Source organism: Pelodiscus sinensis, chromosome 14 (assembly GCF_052426305.1).
Source record: "Pelodiscus sinensis isolate ZL-2025 chromosome 14, ASM5242630v1, whole genome shotgun sequence".
Classification (NCBI taxonomy): Eukaryota; Metazoa; Chordata; order Testudines; family Trionychidae; genus Pelodiscus; species Pelodiscus sinensis.
Window position 1 is genome coordinate 24,210,999 of NC_143065.1, and position 16,366 is coordinate 24,227,364.

General features: G+C 43.1%; 1 protein-coding gene across 2 annotated transcripts in view; it reads right to left on the reverse strand.

The window, feature by feature from the left end:
* The window catches only part of FBN1 (fibrillin 1), a 221,505-nt gene that overhangs the window by 104,898 nt on the left and 100,241 nt on the right, over positions 1-16,366 (reverse strand). For both annotated transcript variants that reach the window (XM_006135061.5, XM_006135062.5), the window contains exons 11-15: positions 15,924-16,088; positions 14,323-14,463; positions 11,767-11,886; positions 5,253-5,378; positions 2,782-2,904 (exon numbers count right to left, since the gene is read on the reverse strand). In XM_006135061.5, the coding sequence (XP_006135123.2) occupies positions 2,782-2,904; positions 5,253-5,378; positions 11,767-11,886; positions 14,323-14,463; positions 15,924-16,088 (675 nt within the window). The remainder of the gene's footprint in view (positions 1-2,781; positions 2,905-5,252; positions 5,379-11,766; positions 11,887-14,322; positions 14,464-15,923; positions 16,089-16,366) is intronic.

The following is a 16,366-nucleotide window of genomic DNA, read 5'->3' on the forward strand; positions in this document are numbered from 1 at the left end:
CCAACATTATTAGTGATGGCAGCTGTGTGTCCCCAACAAATAGAAAGCCGCCACTAGACAACTGTGCTGACGCAAGGACAAAAACCTATCGCTGGGCTTGTAGTCTCAGTATCTTGGCCATGTACGTATTTCCTCCTTCTGTCCATTCAGGCACTGACATATAGAAAAATAAAAGTTCTACGACCATCTTAAACAGCCCTATGGACTCCATGGCTACATCTACACTGCACTGTAGTTCAAAATATCGTATGCAATTTGAGCCATGCAAATTGTGTATCTTATTTTGATCTTACAGGCAGTCACCAGGTTACGTACAAGATAGGGACTGTAGGTTCGTTCTTAAGTTGAATTTGTATGTAAGTCGGAACTGGTACATATTTTGGGGGGGCGAGGAGCTGGAGTTAGGTGGAAAAGACCCTGATTCTCATACAACTTCCTTATTCTAAGAAAAACACATACTGTTTTGATATGAAGGTTTTTTTGGTTGATATTTTAATTAAAAATTGATCATAAGTTTCAGTGTTTCATGCTATAGCCAAATCTTCCTGAAAGATCCCAGTTATTCATTTAATAGTCAGAATCTTTGTTTTTTATAACTAAAAAAAGTTTATTCAATGCATATTACTGTTCCAAATAGAATTTGCTACAGATGGTTCAGTGAAATGGGTATTAAGTGTAATCAATAGTCATTGGAGAGCACAGTGAAATATTGATACAATCAAAGCTGTTGTTGTATTGTGCTGAGCTGAAAATGGAAATCCCTTCCTGTGAAGTGTGTGTGTGAATTTATCCACAGGATTAATTTTAAAGAAAAATTCTGTGTTGGGAACAGGAGTTTAGCCACAGGTGGGTCCTCATTGTCCACTCACCCACTTTGCAACCAGACCCATCCCCTCGGGGCTTACCCTGCTCCGCTCCAGCCAGGGTGTGGGGTTGGGGCTTATCCCCTCTTCCCTTCTGCCCTGCTCCTCCCCATTCTTGCCCACCCACACCACTGGGTAATTTTTCAGCTTCAGCTGTGCCAGGCTGGAAGGGACTTGTTAATTTCACGTGATGCTAACAAGATACTTGCAGCTCTAGTGCTGAAGAGGGAAAGAGCTGTTGCTCCCAAGGTGGGGACTGTAACACAATGGGTCTCACTGCCTGCTGCTTCTGCTGTTCCCTAGGAAATTAATTTTTCCTCTCTGGGGGGCCCCCTTTTGGCTGGTGTCTTGTTCCCCCCTGCAGACCCACGTCCTCTGCGGCGAGAAAAGCCGCTCCGCGTCTCCCTGGTCTGCTGGGGGGAAGCGCCCCCCCGCCGCCGGAGGCGGCGACAGTGGGGGAGGCACCCCGCACTAGCTGCGCCCCCTTCACCCCCGTTTGTAACTTGGGATCAGACGTAAATTGGATTGACGTAACCCGGGGACTGCCTGTATTTCAAAATGGCTTAATTTGTAATTTGGCGCTGTCTAACAGCACCAAATTTTGAAATAACCTGTTATTCTGAAAGGTCCCTTACTCCTTGTGGGATGAGGTTTACAGGGACGTGGGAATACAGAGCCTGAAATAACAGGCTTGCTGTGAAGATGTGGGATAGCTATTTTGGAATACAGTGGTATCCTGATTTAGCACTGCAGTGTAGACATACCCTAAGCAACCAAGATGTTCTCTGGTGTGAAACAGGTGACTCTCCTTTTATTTCCTAAATCTTGGCTAGCTCCCCCTTGCAGCTTCACAAGGAGAGGTGTCAAATAACTATTGTATTAGCTTTTCAAAGTTCTACCAGATCTGTGAAACCTGATCTGAGTCCACGTTCTCAGACAAGATGTGGTTCCAATCCAGACCCAAGACATGGATTCACATTCATTTATCTTTTGTATTAATGATTGTATTTAAAACTGAATATTAACTGAATATAAAACTGAATATTAACTGAAATCAAAATAATGATTTTTATATGACTGCTCTTCAGGGAATAAAAAACAAGCTCCAGTATGAGCCAATGAACCTTTTTTTTTTTTCCATTACCCTAGGGAATTGCTGACTTGATCCCTAGAGCTAAAAGATTTACAGTTTTTCTTTTTAAAAATTGCAACTTGGCTGAGCGTTTGTTTATTCCTTGCTTCAACTTCTGCTTTGTGCCGATAAAACTTGTTGAAATATGAGATGCATACACAGAAATCTCCCAGTTTCTTAAGGGACCAGACGGAAATGATGATGACCCAGTCAGCAAATAGAATGTTAGATTGTCATCCAAAGAGGCTGAAACTGTTTTATTTTTCCAAAAGAGAAATACTCAGCTGCTGTAATGCGCTCATCTAGGTTCCCACCAATCAGGGTGCTCAGTCTTCCCCAGAGTGCTAGATAGGGTGGGAAGCATAGAAATAGGAGTGTGAGAAAAACCCAAGGATGACAGAGAGTCAGGGTGTTTGGATGGCCAAAGAGAGGAGCAGGAAGAGACAAGGGAAAATATATCAGAGCCTAGCTGCAGAAGATAAAGGGGTAGACCAGAAGTATCATTGACCTAAATCCTTCAGTCTTTACTCCAGTAATATTTCCACTGATTGTTTATGAGTTTCTAATACTGTGGTTAGGAGAAATTGCCTTGGTCAATGCTAGATCTTTCCAGATGATTAAAGAACATATTTGACAGGAATCTTGCTAAGTCTTTCTTGGTCTCATGGGTCAGTGTTGGGTGGAAGTGTAAAAGGAAATCCAGTGATTCTTTAAGCTGTCACAGAGAAATAAACCACATGCCCTTTGAAAACACTAATTTATTGTAATCATCATTGACAAACTCACCGTTGCAATAACGTCCATCAGATGCTAACTGGAAACCAGGTTTACAAATGCACTTAAAGCTGCCATCTTCATTGATACACATCCCATTAAGGCACATGTTCCTTATGCTGCATTCATCCATATCTGAAATTGCACAGAATGGATACAAATGTTCACATTGACAAAACAGTAAGAGCTTCTGTTAACAACCTCCTCAAAATAATGGATCGGACCAAACCAAACTCTCACGTGGCAGGGTGAATCTATGGTAAGTATCAACAGGTGATGGAACCAAAATCCCTGTCATGGAGGATGCCCAGAGAAACTACTCATATTTACAGCACTGAATCATCTGTAAGTGAAGAAATATGTTTTAAATCACTGAAAAGCAGGCACGTGCGTGTGCGCACTCCTCCTCCCCCCCCCCTCCCCATACAGAAGAAAGCCTTGCAACTGCCACCTGGGAAAACACTTGTTGTTTTCCAAATTGAGACCTAAGCCTCCCTTGGTGAAGAGAAAATGTGGTTTTCAGATATGTGAAAGCTTTACTATAGACAACCTTCAGGTTGAATGGTAATCACAATTTTTTGTTATTAAGACAAGAATACCTACATGTGGGTGGAGGAGAAGATTGTGGTAGGAGTGAAAACTCCTCTAACCCCCATTGATCCCAGATTTGTGTGACACAGACTCCTCAGCATGTTTCTCAAACCTGCATAGGGGGAGGGGGTGGGGCAATCTCTTCATATGCTAACGTTAATTTTAAAATAAAATTATCACTTCACTTCTTTAGGTGACAAGTTGCCTATTAGAAAACTTACTAACACTGAATTGTACAAGCATCAGGTATCCTCTGTGACCAAGTGTATGGAATGAAAGGTATTTTTCTCTTCCCTGAGAAATATCTAGTTTGTAATATGAAGTAAAAGCCATTTCAATTTACATTTATTTTCAATATTTGAAAACAATCTATTGTTTAATACTAACACACAAGTTATAAATATAATCGACACATTCTCCACAACTCTTACATATTAAGTATTAATAGATAAATGGGGTTAATCTTTTGCTGTCCTGTACCTTCTGCAATCATTCACATCAATGCAAACTGAATGCAAAATGCGCTCTCTCATTTTGGTAACATTTTATACTTGTTTTGCACTTATTCTGCATTGAAATAAATGAGCATACAAGATACAGGACAGTATTAAATTGGGGGCATTAAATCTATCAAAGACCAGGACTAGTCATCAGTTTAATCTACACTTAAGATCTGACATATGCATGCCGAGTTCCCATTTTCTTTAATGAGTACTGTATGTGTACACTCCCAAGAGCAAACTTTGACCAGCTACAGTGCAGCAGATGCAATGATTTTAGAAATTGATGCAATACAAGATGTTCAGACACATTGTGGCAACATGCTTAATAGAATTACAAATGTTTTATCAGATTGTCATATACACTACACTGGTTCTTATTAGCACATGGAATTTAGTGGGAAAGGAAGAGGTCAGGCCTTGGGTAACAACAGATTTTAATTTATATTTAGATGATATCGTTACATATTTGATATTTAAATAGATGTCGATAGTATTAAATTAAACTTAAAGGAAGTAAGACAAATAGATCTCTAAAATGTCTGTCTCTACCAAGGATTAACAAAATCACTACTAACATAAAATCACTGGATCAAAAAGACATTACAATATATTCAGAATCATGCTATTTTCTGCAGCTGTCTTGGACAGAAATTATACTCCTAGACATGGTTTGGTTTCTTTTTACTTACAGGCTAGGTCTGACCAAAATTATTTATGATATTTTAAAAAATTGTGTCTCTATCCCAACCAGGAATTTTGGCATAAAGGCTTTGAGCTGAATCACTGAGATAATATTCTGCCAAAAGCATTTCTAAGAACAATGCTTTAAATTCTTTTAATGTCTGAATAGATCACTGGAAACTCTCCCAAGGACCTTGGGAAGCACGAGAAAGAACATTCTACTCCCCCCCGCCCCCACCATAGGTCTATGAGGTAGGAACACATCAATTAAAGTTCACATTTTCAAATTTTGAAACCTAGTTTTTCTCTCGGTTGGCTCAAAGGAAATCGAAATAAAGCACATTGCTAGACATCCAGTAAGGTCCCATATAGCATTCTGTTAATCTCACAATAAAATCATGCAGCAAGTGATTTGTGTTCCACTCTAAAACATACCACTCCCATCAAAGGAACTCTACATATTGCGATAGTGGTATGTACTATTTCTTTTGCTGGACAGACATCCTGCTGCCGATTGCCAAGCCAAGGCTCCAGAATTGGCTGCAAAGGATGGTTTACTTGCCCTCCCAGACACAAGAAAAGGTATTTAGAAATTTGATTCCCAGCTCCTTCTCTCCCTCCACCCCAAATCTTTTTATTTTTTTTTAAATGAGTAATCGTTTGGAATTGTAATCATCGATGGGAAATAACTATAGAAAAAACTCTTACCTTCACAGTTTTTCCCATCGACTGCCACATGAAAGCCAGCATTGCAAACACAGTGAAAACTGCCATCTGTGTTTATGCACCGTCCATTATTACAGATCCGGCCATTCTGTAAACATTCATCGATATCTGAAAGCCAAGCAAAAACCAAAAAATGTAAGTTGCTGTTTCTTTTCCAGTTTCTTGCCTCCATATAAAAATGTCCTTTGCCTAGAAAGGTTTGATTTGCATAACTGAACATTAAGATTGGGGGGGAAGTATCAGTATCAAATGATTAGTTTGAAAGAAATTTCATTTTGCAGCAGGAACTGAACTTTAGTTCAGAAAACACTAGACTGTATGTTGCTAAAATAGGGTTCAGGAGCCTTCTAGCTGATTATATGTGAGTTTCTCCATTTCAGATCCTTACAAAAAGGGTTTTCACTAAAATCTAAACTTACTAAAAGTGAAAGGATATACAAAACTAAAGGCTTGTTGTCCTTATCTGTTATTGTTTGAAGTAGGAATACAGTGAGACATTTGGAGATTTTCCCATCCCCAAGATATGAAAACAAAATGTTTTCTACTTATTTGTATATTGAAAACATCAAATCCTCATTTCCTTCTCTCTGCTGGAGGCCCTTGGCAGGGTCTTGGAGGACCTGCCTAGTGATATCACACAAGGCTGGCAGCTCTCCTTCTCCCCTAAATGAGGGGGAGGGATGCTGAGACAAACTGTCTAGACGTTTTTTAGATCACTCAGTGCTGTTCGTCAAGCACTGGAACATCTCCCAGAGATTCTTGCCCTCAGGAGACTCTGTACAAAGATCTGGACCAGTTCATGCAGATGCCTCCTCCCCTACCCAGTCACTCTCCATTTCCTCAGCCGTGATACAGACGCCCCTTGACAGGTGTTCTATCCAAAAGGGCTCTGCCAGGGATTGGGGATGAGCAGAGAAGAGACTCATGTCCCCAGCTACCTATGTTAATATCTGAGGCAGAATTAATTGTGCTTAAAATCACAGTTCCCTTCCATGGCAACCATCTCCACTGAGCACTTGTAGAGGGAATCCCCTCAATGGTTGGGCTGCCAGGGAATTCAAGGACCAGCAGAAGCAAGAATCATCCCATAGTTTCTTCCTCAGCAAGTCCCATTCCCATGATTCCTAGGTACAACGTGAAGGCTGACAGGGGTGATGTACAGGAAACGAGGCAAGAGGAATTTTCCTGCCTCTTGGGCCCCTTTCTTCAGTTTCTTGCTACAAAGTTGAGAGTGGGGCTCGGTCCCAGGTAATTCCAATGGCAGTCCTTAAGGATCTTCAGTTGTATTTACCTGCTGCTAGCTGACTCGTGGTGAAGAAAATAATCTTTGCCATTTTATTGTTCTCTGTTTGCCTCTTCTGGCTAATCCTGGTAATACTACTTGTATTTTTTTCCCCAGTGCTGTTTTACTTGCCTCCTTATGTCACTGAATGAAATTTTTTGAGTTTTAATCACTAGACACAGAGCTGCCAGCTTTAGTGTGGAAAATCTCTTTAGTAGGCCCAAATTTGAGATCTTCACTAATTTTTACTCAGAGTTTACTCAGTCAAACTCCTACTGAAGTTCTTGGGAATTTGAGTAATAGCTGTATAAGTACTGTGGGATCTGAAATGCCGGGTTTAATAATTACATCAATGGGACTCTGTCACAGTTCAGGGCAACTGCACCTGTGTTCCAAATCTGTGGTCCCACAAAGGCGCCCACTTGAGGCTTCAGGCTCTCTTGGCTATCTCATCTTCTGAGTGGAGACCCGCATTTCACTCCCCTCTTATGAGGAGTAGTTCCAAGAAGCAAAGCCCCTGACAAAACTGTCATATTCAAGCAAGTGACTCTGCCAACACAAGCTTTCTTACTTTCTCTTTAGAGATAGAGTAATCATTCACCAGTATAGGAACAGAACTTCCAATGCCAAGTCTATTGTATTCTTAAGGTAAAACCACTACAAAGACAACAACAAAAAAAATCTATATGCATACTACAAGCCTACCTGAGATCACCCCAACTCTAACATGGGCATTAGCAGAAGAAATCCTTCAAACCCCACCTAACAGGTTCTCTTGGGGTTTCAAAGATCACCACAGCTTCAGCTCAGAACAAGTACAGAGTCATATGGGATCATCAGTAGGTCCAGTCCTTCCTAAAGATTGGGGACTTTTTACACCAAGGGTCCTGTCCGTTTGCTGGATTAGGAAGAAGGCCTTGAGCCTGTTTAAAACCAGTCTATTTAATCAAAAATCCTTTTTGTGTCTGCACGCGTACACATGCACGCACGCATCTCTGTGTCCCTGAAGAATCCAGTTTGATTTAGATGCAAACCCTTCCAAAGGGCTGATAACCAGAGGAATTACATTAACACATCTTGAGTTACATAAAAACACACAAACAATTGGATGTTTAATACAATGTATCCAATTTAATCTAATTCAATAATATTTATCTTAATTTTCTAAGGTTTGGTCAGAATATTATTGTATCTGTCACAGACTCATCACATAGCACCTTAGTACCTACAAAAGTCCCAAGGTTACTGAGGACCTTTCAGAAAGGGGTGCAACAGCACAGCGAGACATGCAACTGTAAAAACTCACATTGGTATGTGCAATAGAAACACCCGTGCAGGCAGAACAGGTACTTGCACCTGCACTTGTCCACTTTAAATGTAAATGCTATTTTTTGCCACCACACAAGGAGCATGCACATTTTGGCAAACGTAGTTTTGAATAACTGTTCCTTAAAGTCCTTCCTACAGAAGTGGTTGGTCCTGCCTGTTTTAGCATATTTTAAAACTGCAGCGTGACAAGCAGTACTGCGATGAATTGCAAAAGAACTGTGAAGTGACCACACTCTAACTGCAATGGCCACCAGGCTTGTATGAATTTAATGATTCACAGCCAATTGAATTAAAGCAATATAACAAACATGACATGCCTTGAAGTCCCACTTCTCTGACTGACTGAGCAGGATAATGTGATTGTACCATGCTAAAGGCAAGACAGTTTGGTGAACACTTGGGTCTGATATTCCTAGAGATGTACACCATGGGCACTTCTTTCAAATGCCCTATTGTTCTGCAGACAGCTGTTTGTACTGCTGCTGCTCTTCTGAGTCAGAAAGAAAAGATCCCACACCAGTGCTGGTGGTTTTCTTTTCAAGCTTTCTGGCAATGAGGCACTTGGTCATGCGCCTGTCTAGTCCCCTCATTGCTAGGGCTGCTTGCAGATGTTTTCTCTAGGCTTTGTTTTTTAATTCTTTGCTTCCAACTCTGATCCCCTAATTCCACTGTGATTTACGAACTTTACTTTCTTTTGAGCATCCTATAATATCTCTTTAACCACGCATAAAAGTCCCAAATTATTTTTTTCTTGAGGCTCCTCTAAGTAATGGTGTTAAGAGTATCCAATTCTGACTTCATTCAGTACTATTTTCACCTATGCCATCTGTAATAAATTGTTAGTTTAAGCACTACTGCTTTTGGTCATTATCTTCACTTCTTCATTTGGTCTTTCCTAGTGCAAAACACACTAAAAGCTGGTCTACGCTGAAAAATTATATTGGCACAGCTAAATCTATTCAGAGGCATGAAAAATCCACACTCTGGAAAGACTTAAGCAAGCTGAGCTGACTCCCCTTCTTCACCTGCCCCACCTTAGTGTAGACAGTCCTAGGGCAACAGTAGCTGTAGGAAGAATTCTTCCATTTACCTAGTTACTGTCTCTTGGGGAGATGGATTCTTACAGTGGCAGAAGACCCACTCTGTTGCTCTGGTAAGTTTCTGTCTTACCTTGGTACATCTGCAGATCAGACACAGTCCACCTGCCAGCTTTTCATCAGCAACTGGTCTTTGCTTAGACATGTAGGGGGTTGTGAGACAGGAGACTGGACACCCAATCCTGATATACAGGCAGTCCCCGACTTACGCGGATCCGACTTATGTCGGATCTGCAGTTACGAACGGGGCTCGCGGTCCTGCCGCCCGTGTACTCCGGGGCTTTCTCCGCGTCTCCCTGGTCTGCAGACCAGGAAGACGCGGAGCAAAGCCGCGGACGGGCTCGGGCAGCGGGGCAGTCCAGCCTCGGGGAAGCCGGCAGCGGAGCAGCCCAGGCGCGCCTGGGCTGCCTCGCTGCCCGAGCCCTCCCGCGGCTTTGCAAAGCCTCGGGGAAGCCGGCAGCGAGGCAGCCCAGGTGTGCCTGGGCTGCCCTGCTGCCCGAGCCCCTCCGCAGCTTTGCAAAGCCTCGGGGAAGCCGGCAGCGGGACAGCCCAGACGCCCCGCAGCTGTCCTGCTGCTGGCGTCCTCAGAGGCTTTGCTCCCCGTCTCCCTGGTCTGCTGGTCTCCAGCAGACCAGGGAGATGGGGAGCAAAGCCGTGGAGGACCCAGGCAGCGGGACCGCGGTGCGTCTTGGTCCGCCGCCCGTGTCTTCCTGGTCCGCTGGGGTGGGGTGGGGGGGGGCGCAGCTAGTACGCCCCCCCCCCCCCGCAGCAGACTAGGCTTTTCTCCGGACGCCTGTGGCAGAGCAGCTGGGGCGCTGCCGGTTGGTCCCGCAGCACCGCTCTGGGAGCTACTGGACCAACCCGGCAGCACCCCAGCTGCTCTGCCCCAGGCGTCCTGATTCAGCCACTGCTGGTCAGTTTCAGCAGCGGCTGAATCAGGACGCCTGGGGCAGAGCAGATGGGGTGCTGCTGGGTTGGTCCAGTAGCGCCGAGGAGCGGCGCTACTGGAGCAACCCAGCAGCACCCCAGCTGCTCTGCCCCAGGCGTCCCCAAGTCAGCTGCTGCTGAAACTGACCAGCGCTGACTACAGGAAGCCCGAGGCAGAGTTGCTCTGCCCCAGGCTTCCTGGAATCAGCTGCTGATCAGTTTCAGCAGCAGCTGACTTGGGGACCTTGGGGTTCTTAAGTTGATTCTGTATGTAAGTCGGAACTGGCGGTCAGTTTCAGCAGCGGCTGAATCTGGATGCCAGTTCCGACTTACATACAGATTCAACTTAAGAACAAACCTACAGTCCCTATCTTATACGTAACCCGGGGACTTCCTGTACAATAGTCCATCCTAAAAACAGTCATGGCAGCCTTAGGTTCTGTAAAGACTACTCACAATCCCCTTCTGGGTTTAATTACTATTTTCATTGCACAGTGGGAAAATAATGTTCTGAGTTCCCATAATCAAAAATAACCAGAAAAACCCATCTCATTCATTTTCTGTGCCACTCATTCACTTCTTAGGAACTCTACCTCTTGGAAGTCCTTATCATATAGTAGTAGCCAAAAGGCTAGAGGAGAGGCAAGAATCCAGTTCCAGTCACCTTGTTGGAAAAGAACTGCACTTTACATGAATTCCCTTGTGTCTCCCTGTAATGCCATCTCAATGGTCACTAAATGTCCCCTACTAGTTTTCTGAAGAAACAGTTCACAGGACTCTTGTGAAAATGAAGTTGATAAAGCAGATCCTAGGTAATAATTTTAAATAAACAAAGAAAAAAAGCCTTCCACTTCATGTCAGGACTTTTCAGTAGATACTAAAAGCTATGTATTAAGACTGAAGAGAATTTGAGACCTTCCCTTTTTTCTTTTACGGTCATCTCTATTACTACACTCAACTTCAGAGTGGGCGTGTGGGCGAGGGCTGTTAAGTAGGGTATTTAACTATTGGAGTAGTTGATTAGTCAATAGGCAGCACCCTTCAGTCCCGGCTCATGCCTCCCACCCCGCCTCGCCCCCCACCTCCTCCCCAGCTCCTACTGCATTTTAAATTGCAGAGCTGCAGCAGGATTTGGTCCCATACCAGGTGCGAGCCACGACTAAGCCAGGCTGCCTACCTATCCAGTAGCAGCCCCTGCTCCCTCCCCACCCTACTGCCTCTGATACAAAGGCAGCGGGAGAAGGGGGGAATGCGAATAGTTGACTAGACTACCCAATAAGCATAGGCTTATCAGGTAGTTGTCTAGTCAGCTACTCCCTTACATCCCTAGAATGGGTAGGAAATCCTGTTCTTTGTATAGAAAGGGGAAATATGATGAAGACAAATCTGAGTCTTTGAGCATTCAAACTCACCCTATTTGCATGATTGTCTTCCTGTAATATATTCCAGTCATGCCCTCATTGAGTAATCAAATGCTCTCTCAGCAGAAATATCTAATCAATCAACTAGCAAGGGAGCAGATGCAACTTTAAAACCAAATTCATATCCCAACACTGTCCAGAAATGTTTGAGAGTGGTGAAAAATGCACTTTGCATCTCAGAGATAGGTAAATTCTCCTACATCCAAATTTCTTTTCATGATCCTGGGCTCCTCTGAGACTTAGTACTTTGTGGTACCAACTCAACCATAAGGTAGGTTTGCATTAGCCTTTTCGAAAAGGTATTTTTTACTAAACTATATCACTTATGTAAAAAAAATACTTATACAATGCATATGTTTAACTTTGCCTAAGAATAACAAAATATTATCCCTCCCTGGTGTGTACAGAGAAGTACATCTAGGTATAATGCTGTAGCTCACCTCGACATTCTGTCCTAGTAAGCGTACTCTGATATCCAGCACGACATTGGCATATGTAGGATCCTTGGGTATTTATACATTCTCCACTAATACAAGGATTCTTCTCACATTCATCGACATCTGTAAAATATAGACCGGATATTTTTAGTAAGACATTTGCTTGGCAGGTATTCAGGCCTGAGAGCTATTTTATTAGTATATTTTACATGAGCAAAACATACTTTTTAAAATAACCTGTTATGTAATACTCAAAAATTAGTAATCTTTTCCCTCACCAATATAATTCTATATTATACATATAGTATTTCATATTCAAAAGTTCTAGGCAGGCACTGGATATTAAGTCAAAAATTATTTTCCATATAAATGTTGTACCTTCAAAAAAAAAAAAAAAAAAAACACACCAAACAAACCTCGAAATAGAGCAAGTCTCTATGTAAACTGCTGCGTTTACATTTTAAAATTATTATTAGAATTCATCTCTAGAATTGCATGTTCTAAATCTGGTTGCTAGTCACAGACAAATGCAAGGGGACTACAGCCTCTCTCCAAGTTACGAACGAGTTACGGACCAAACACTTGGCCGTAACTCGATCTGGTCGTAACTCGGACCCAATTGAGTTACACGCGACCGTGCTGTTCGTAAGCGCAGGTTGCGTTCGTAACTCGGGGACTGCCTTTATGACCGCTCCATGGGAGCGGCTGTATTGTAAACATTATCCTATCTGGCTACGTCTACATTGTGCATTCTTGCGTGAGAAGATATACAAATGAGGCACGGAGATGAATATTGCCGTGCCTCATTTGCATACCTAATGAGTACCATTTTGCGCAGGGGGCTTTTGTGCAAGAAGGAGCAGTCTACCCTCCTCTTGTGCAAGAGACGGTCCGACGCTTATTTTCAGGCAGAATGGCTCTTGCGTAAGAGGCAGGTTTTGCACAAGAAGGAGCAGTGTAGACTGCTCCTTCTTGCACAAAAGCCCCTTGCACAAAAATGGCAGCTCATTAGGAATGCAAATGAGGCATGGCGATATTAATCGCTGCACCTCATTTGCATATCTTCTTGCGCAAGAATGCGCAATATGGATGTAGCCTATGTGTTTATTAGCAGAAGATCAATACCTGCTGTTATTTACAACTAGAAGATTTATCCAGCATTGCTCAGATCCTTACCTCAATTAATTTTTGGTTTTCTTTATTTAAATCATTGCTTTGAGGTGGGGCTGGGAATGAGGAATTTAGTATGCAGGTTGCCCAAGGGAAAGAGGACTATCCCAGCTCACTCTCACTGCAGCAGCCTGGAGCTCAGTGAAAAGCACCTCTCTATGACCACTGCAGCTCCAGTGGGGACAGCTGGCGAAAGGGTGTATATCCCCCCCAGCTGGGGCAGGTTCAGGTTCCTCTGCTCCCAGCATTCCCCAGCCAGAGTGAGGTATGCAGGAAACTGTGCACTTTCCCCTCATTCCCTGACTAAAGGGAACAACCAGCAACGTTCCTGTATGACTTGTGAGAGGGGGAGGAGGAAGAGCTACAGGCCCCCCAGCCCTCCCTAAAGGGCCCAGTGGTGTGGGAAGCTCAGCGTTAGGGCAATCCCAGACAGGGGAAGGGGTAGTTCCCTAGCCAGTCCTTTTCACCTGCGTGGTGATTGTCTTTTTTTCTGTATGGTTTTATGAAAAACAATGCCATTCTGGAAACATTTTCCTGGCACAACCAAACTCTGGCTTTGCTTTTAAGTTATGATAAAAGGAAGTTGGGTACCAAATTTGGTTGTCCTAGCTCTTAACGTTTAGGACAAGTTCTTGAACAGATAGACAGACAAACTCCCTCAAATATATAGTAGATAACTTCCACTTTACAGTGGGCTAAAGCCTCCTTATTCATTGCTTAGTTGGGCAAAATGCCAATAAATCAATAGTCATTGAAGTCATTAGGCATTTTGCTTAATAAGGACTATAAGATCTGACCTTATTTTTATAAATGTTACTTTACTCTGTGATTGTAAATTGTATATTTAAACTGCAGGCAACATTTTAAACTGATTAAGTTCTAAGTATTCTAACTATTTAAAATTAAAAATATTTTTCTTAAGCATAAAGTGTGGTTGATTGTGGTTAAAACTTAATTTATCACAAGGGATTTTTTTACATGTAATACATTAGAGGGATACATGTAAAAGAGGGATACACGGGGGGAAGGATAGCTCAGTGGTTTGAGCATTAGCCTACTAAACCCCAGGGTTGTGAGTTCAATCCCTGAGGAGGCCATTAGGATTTGGGGCAAACATTTGTCAGGGATAGTACTTGGTCCTGCTGTGAAGGCAGGGGACTGGACTCAATGGCCTTTCAAGGTCCCTTCCAGTTCTAGGAAAATGGTAAAACCATTATAAATATGAGTTTGCATCTGAAATCCAATTAAGTGTTACAGCCATTCTAAACATGGAACCAGCTTCTGGGTTTGTTTTAAAAAGAAATGAATGAAGGTCTTTATACGGTATGGGCCAGGAAAACAGTACAATTATCACTGTCCGATTTACAGGGCACATGGAAAATCCCATACCAATGCATTCCCCTCGGACATCCAGTTGGAATCCTTTGTTGCACTCGCAGCGGTAGCTCCCAGGAGTTGGGATACAGCGCCCATTAAGGCACAGATGTCTGAATAGCTGGCAATAGTCAGTGAAATTAACTGGCAAGACCACTGAAAAGAAAAAGTTAGAAAAGAAAATTAATAGTTATAAATGATTTTCTGTAATACACAATTCAGTGTTCTCAATTAAAAAGTTAACATTTACCTCCCATCATCAGCTAGAGAAGAACTTGGGTAGCACTACGTGTGGGGAAACAGCACTGCCGGAGAATTGCTGATAAATGTTGACTTTTTGATGGTAACATGTATAATTCTGCTTTCCCATTTTGCATGACAACATTTATGAACCCACCCAAACCACCCACACACACAGATGCATGAAGAATAAAGTAGGTGTGTGGTATTATATAGGGACTATAAAAAGTCATCATTAACCAACAGCTGCTACACAATAGCACAGTACCTCAAATATCTCCATTTTTATAGCTAGTAATTGCACAGGCACTCAGAAGATTGCAGTGGTAATTATGCGGTATCACTTGGCAAGTACTCACTGTTGGCTGCTTTGGCATTTTGCAAGCCAGCTTGAATAAGCAACAGGACAGGGAATGAACTGACACTCTGAGAGTATCAGTTCGTTTCCTACTTCCTCTTTGCACCTGACTAGAGATGTGCTGGTAAGTGTCACCCTTGCTGGGTGATGCTTCTTGGGTAATGATTAACCAGTTACCTGGAAGCAGCCCCATGCCTGTGGCCTCACATGGGTTGAGGGCTGCTCCAGAGCTCCCGTGGGGGCCACCCTGCATGGCTGGGGCCAGGAACCAGCAGCCAGCCCTGGGCGGAGCTGGAAGCAGGAGCCCCGCTAGCTGGGCTGCAGTGGTCCCCTGCCCAGGATCCCGCTTAGTTGATTAATTGGTTAAATGTTAGGTTAACCTAATGTATAACTGGTTAACTGATTGATAGGGATTTTTACATCCCTACACCAGACACAGTTAACCTTCCCCCAGCCTTCTCCTTGGAATAGTTTACTTCTTTCTTTGTGGTGGCTCACTTGCATGATCCAATGTGCTGGATGAGTGTGCAGCCGAAGGGAACTGAAGCTTTGCTTCCACCTTCTCCCCATCCAATTCCCAACTGCCTAGAAGCAGCAGCCAGGGAGCAGCAGCTGTTCTCCTTGATGCAAGTGTGAGCAATACAGCAATTTCCTGCCATATCCTTGGGAGACTTTACTGAATTCAACTGAAGTATCTGAGAGGTCCATTATATTAATGTACTATCATGGGCTGGGATTTTACTCCTTACTCCCCTGCACAGACATTCAGGCTCAAGACTGAGCCTTATATATCCATTTAGAAGGGAAAAGCATTACAGAGAATGCAAGTCTACCACAAGGGACCTGGTAACAAGGAGAACGGGATGTAGTTAACCTGAAACCCAGTCAGTGCACATGCCTCACCCAAAGCAAGCACAGGACAGCAGCAATAGGAGACAGCATACTGCTCCTAAGAAATTCACATTTTTAATGTGAAGAGCCAATATCCTAGAGGGAAAAGGCTAATATTTATTCTTACCATGTGCAGGTGGGCTCCGTGATGGAACAGGAAAGTCCGGCTGATGTGGTATTCCGGGGATCACAGGAGGATAAATAACAGGAGGGACTTCACCTGGACGGTCTGGAAAAATTTCGGGTCTCCCAGGCACTAGACTGGCTACCACGCACAACTTGCGATACTCCTCTGAAACATTGAATACAAAGCACGTCAGTCTGGTGATAGCAGACATGAAATACCCCTTCTGGGAAATGGAAACTAAATGAATTTGTTTCATAACAAAGGACCTTAATCTGTGAGTTGGCTTTCATGTCTAATTTGGAATTTAGTACACATTTCATCAGAATACTACCAGTAAAAAGAGAAAATGTAATTGGAAATCTACACTTAAAAGCCATGAGGGGGCATCAAAGAACCAGTCCTATTGTATTTATTTAGTCCCTTTTAGGCAAAACCTCTGATGA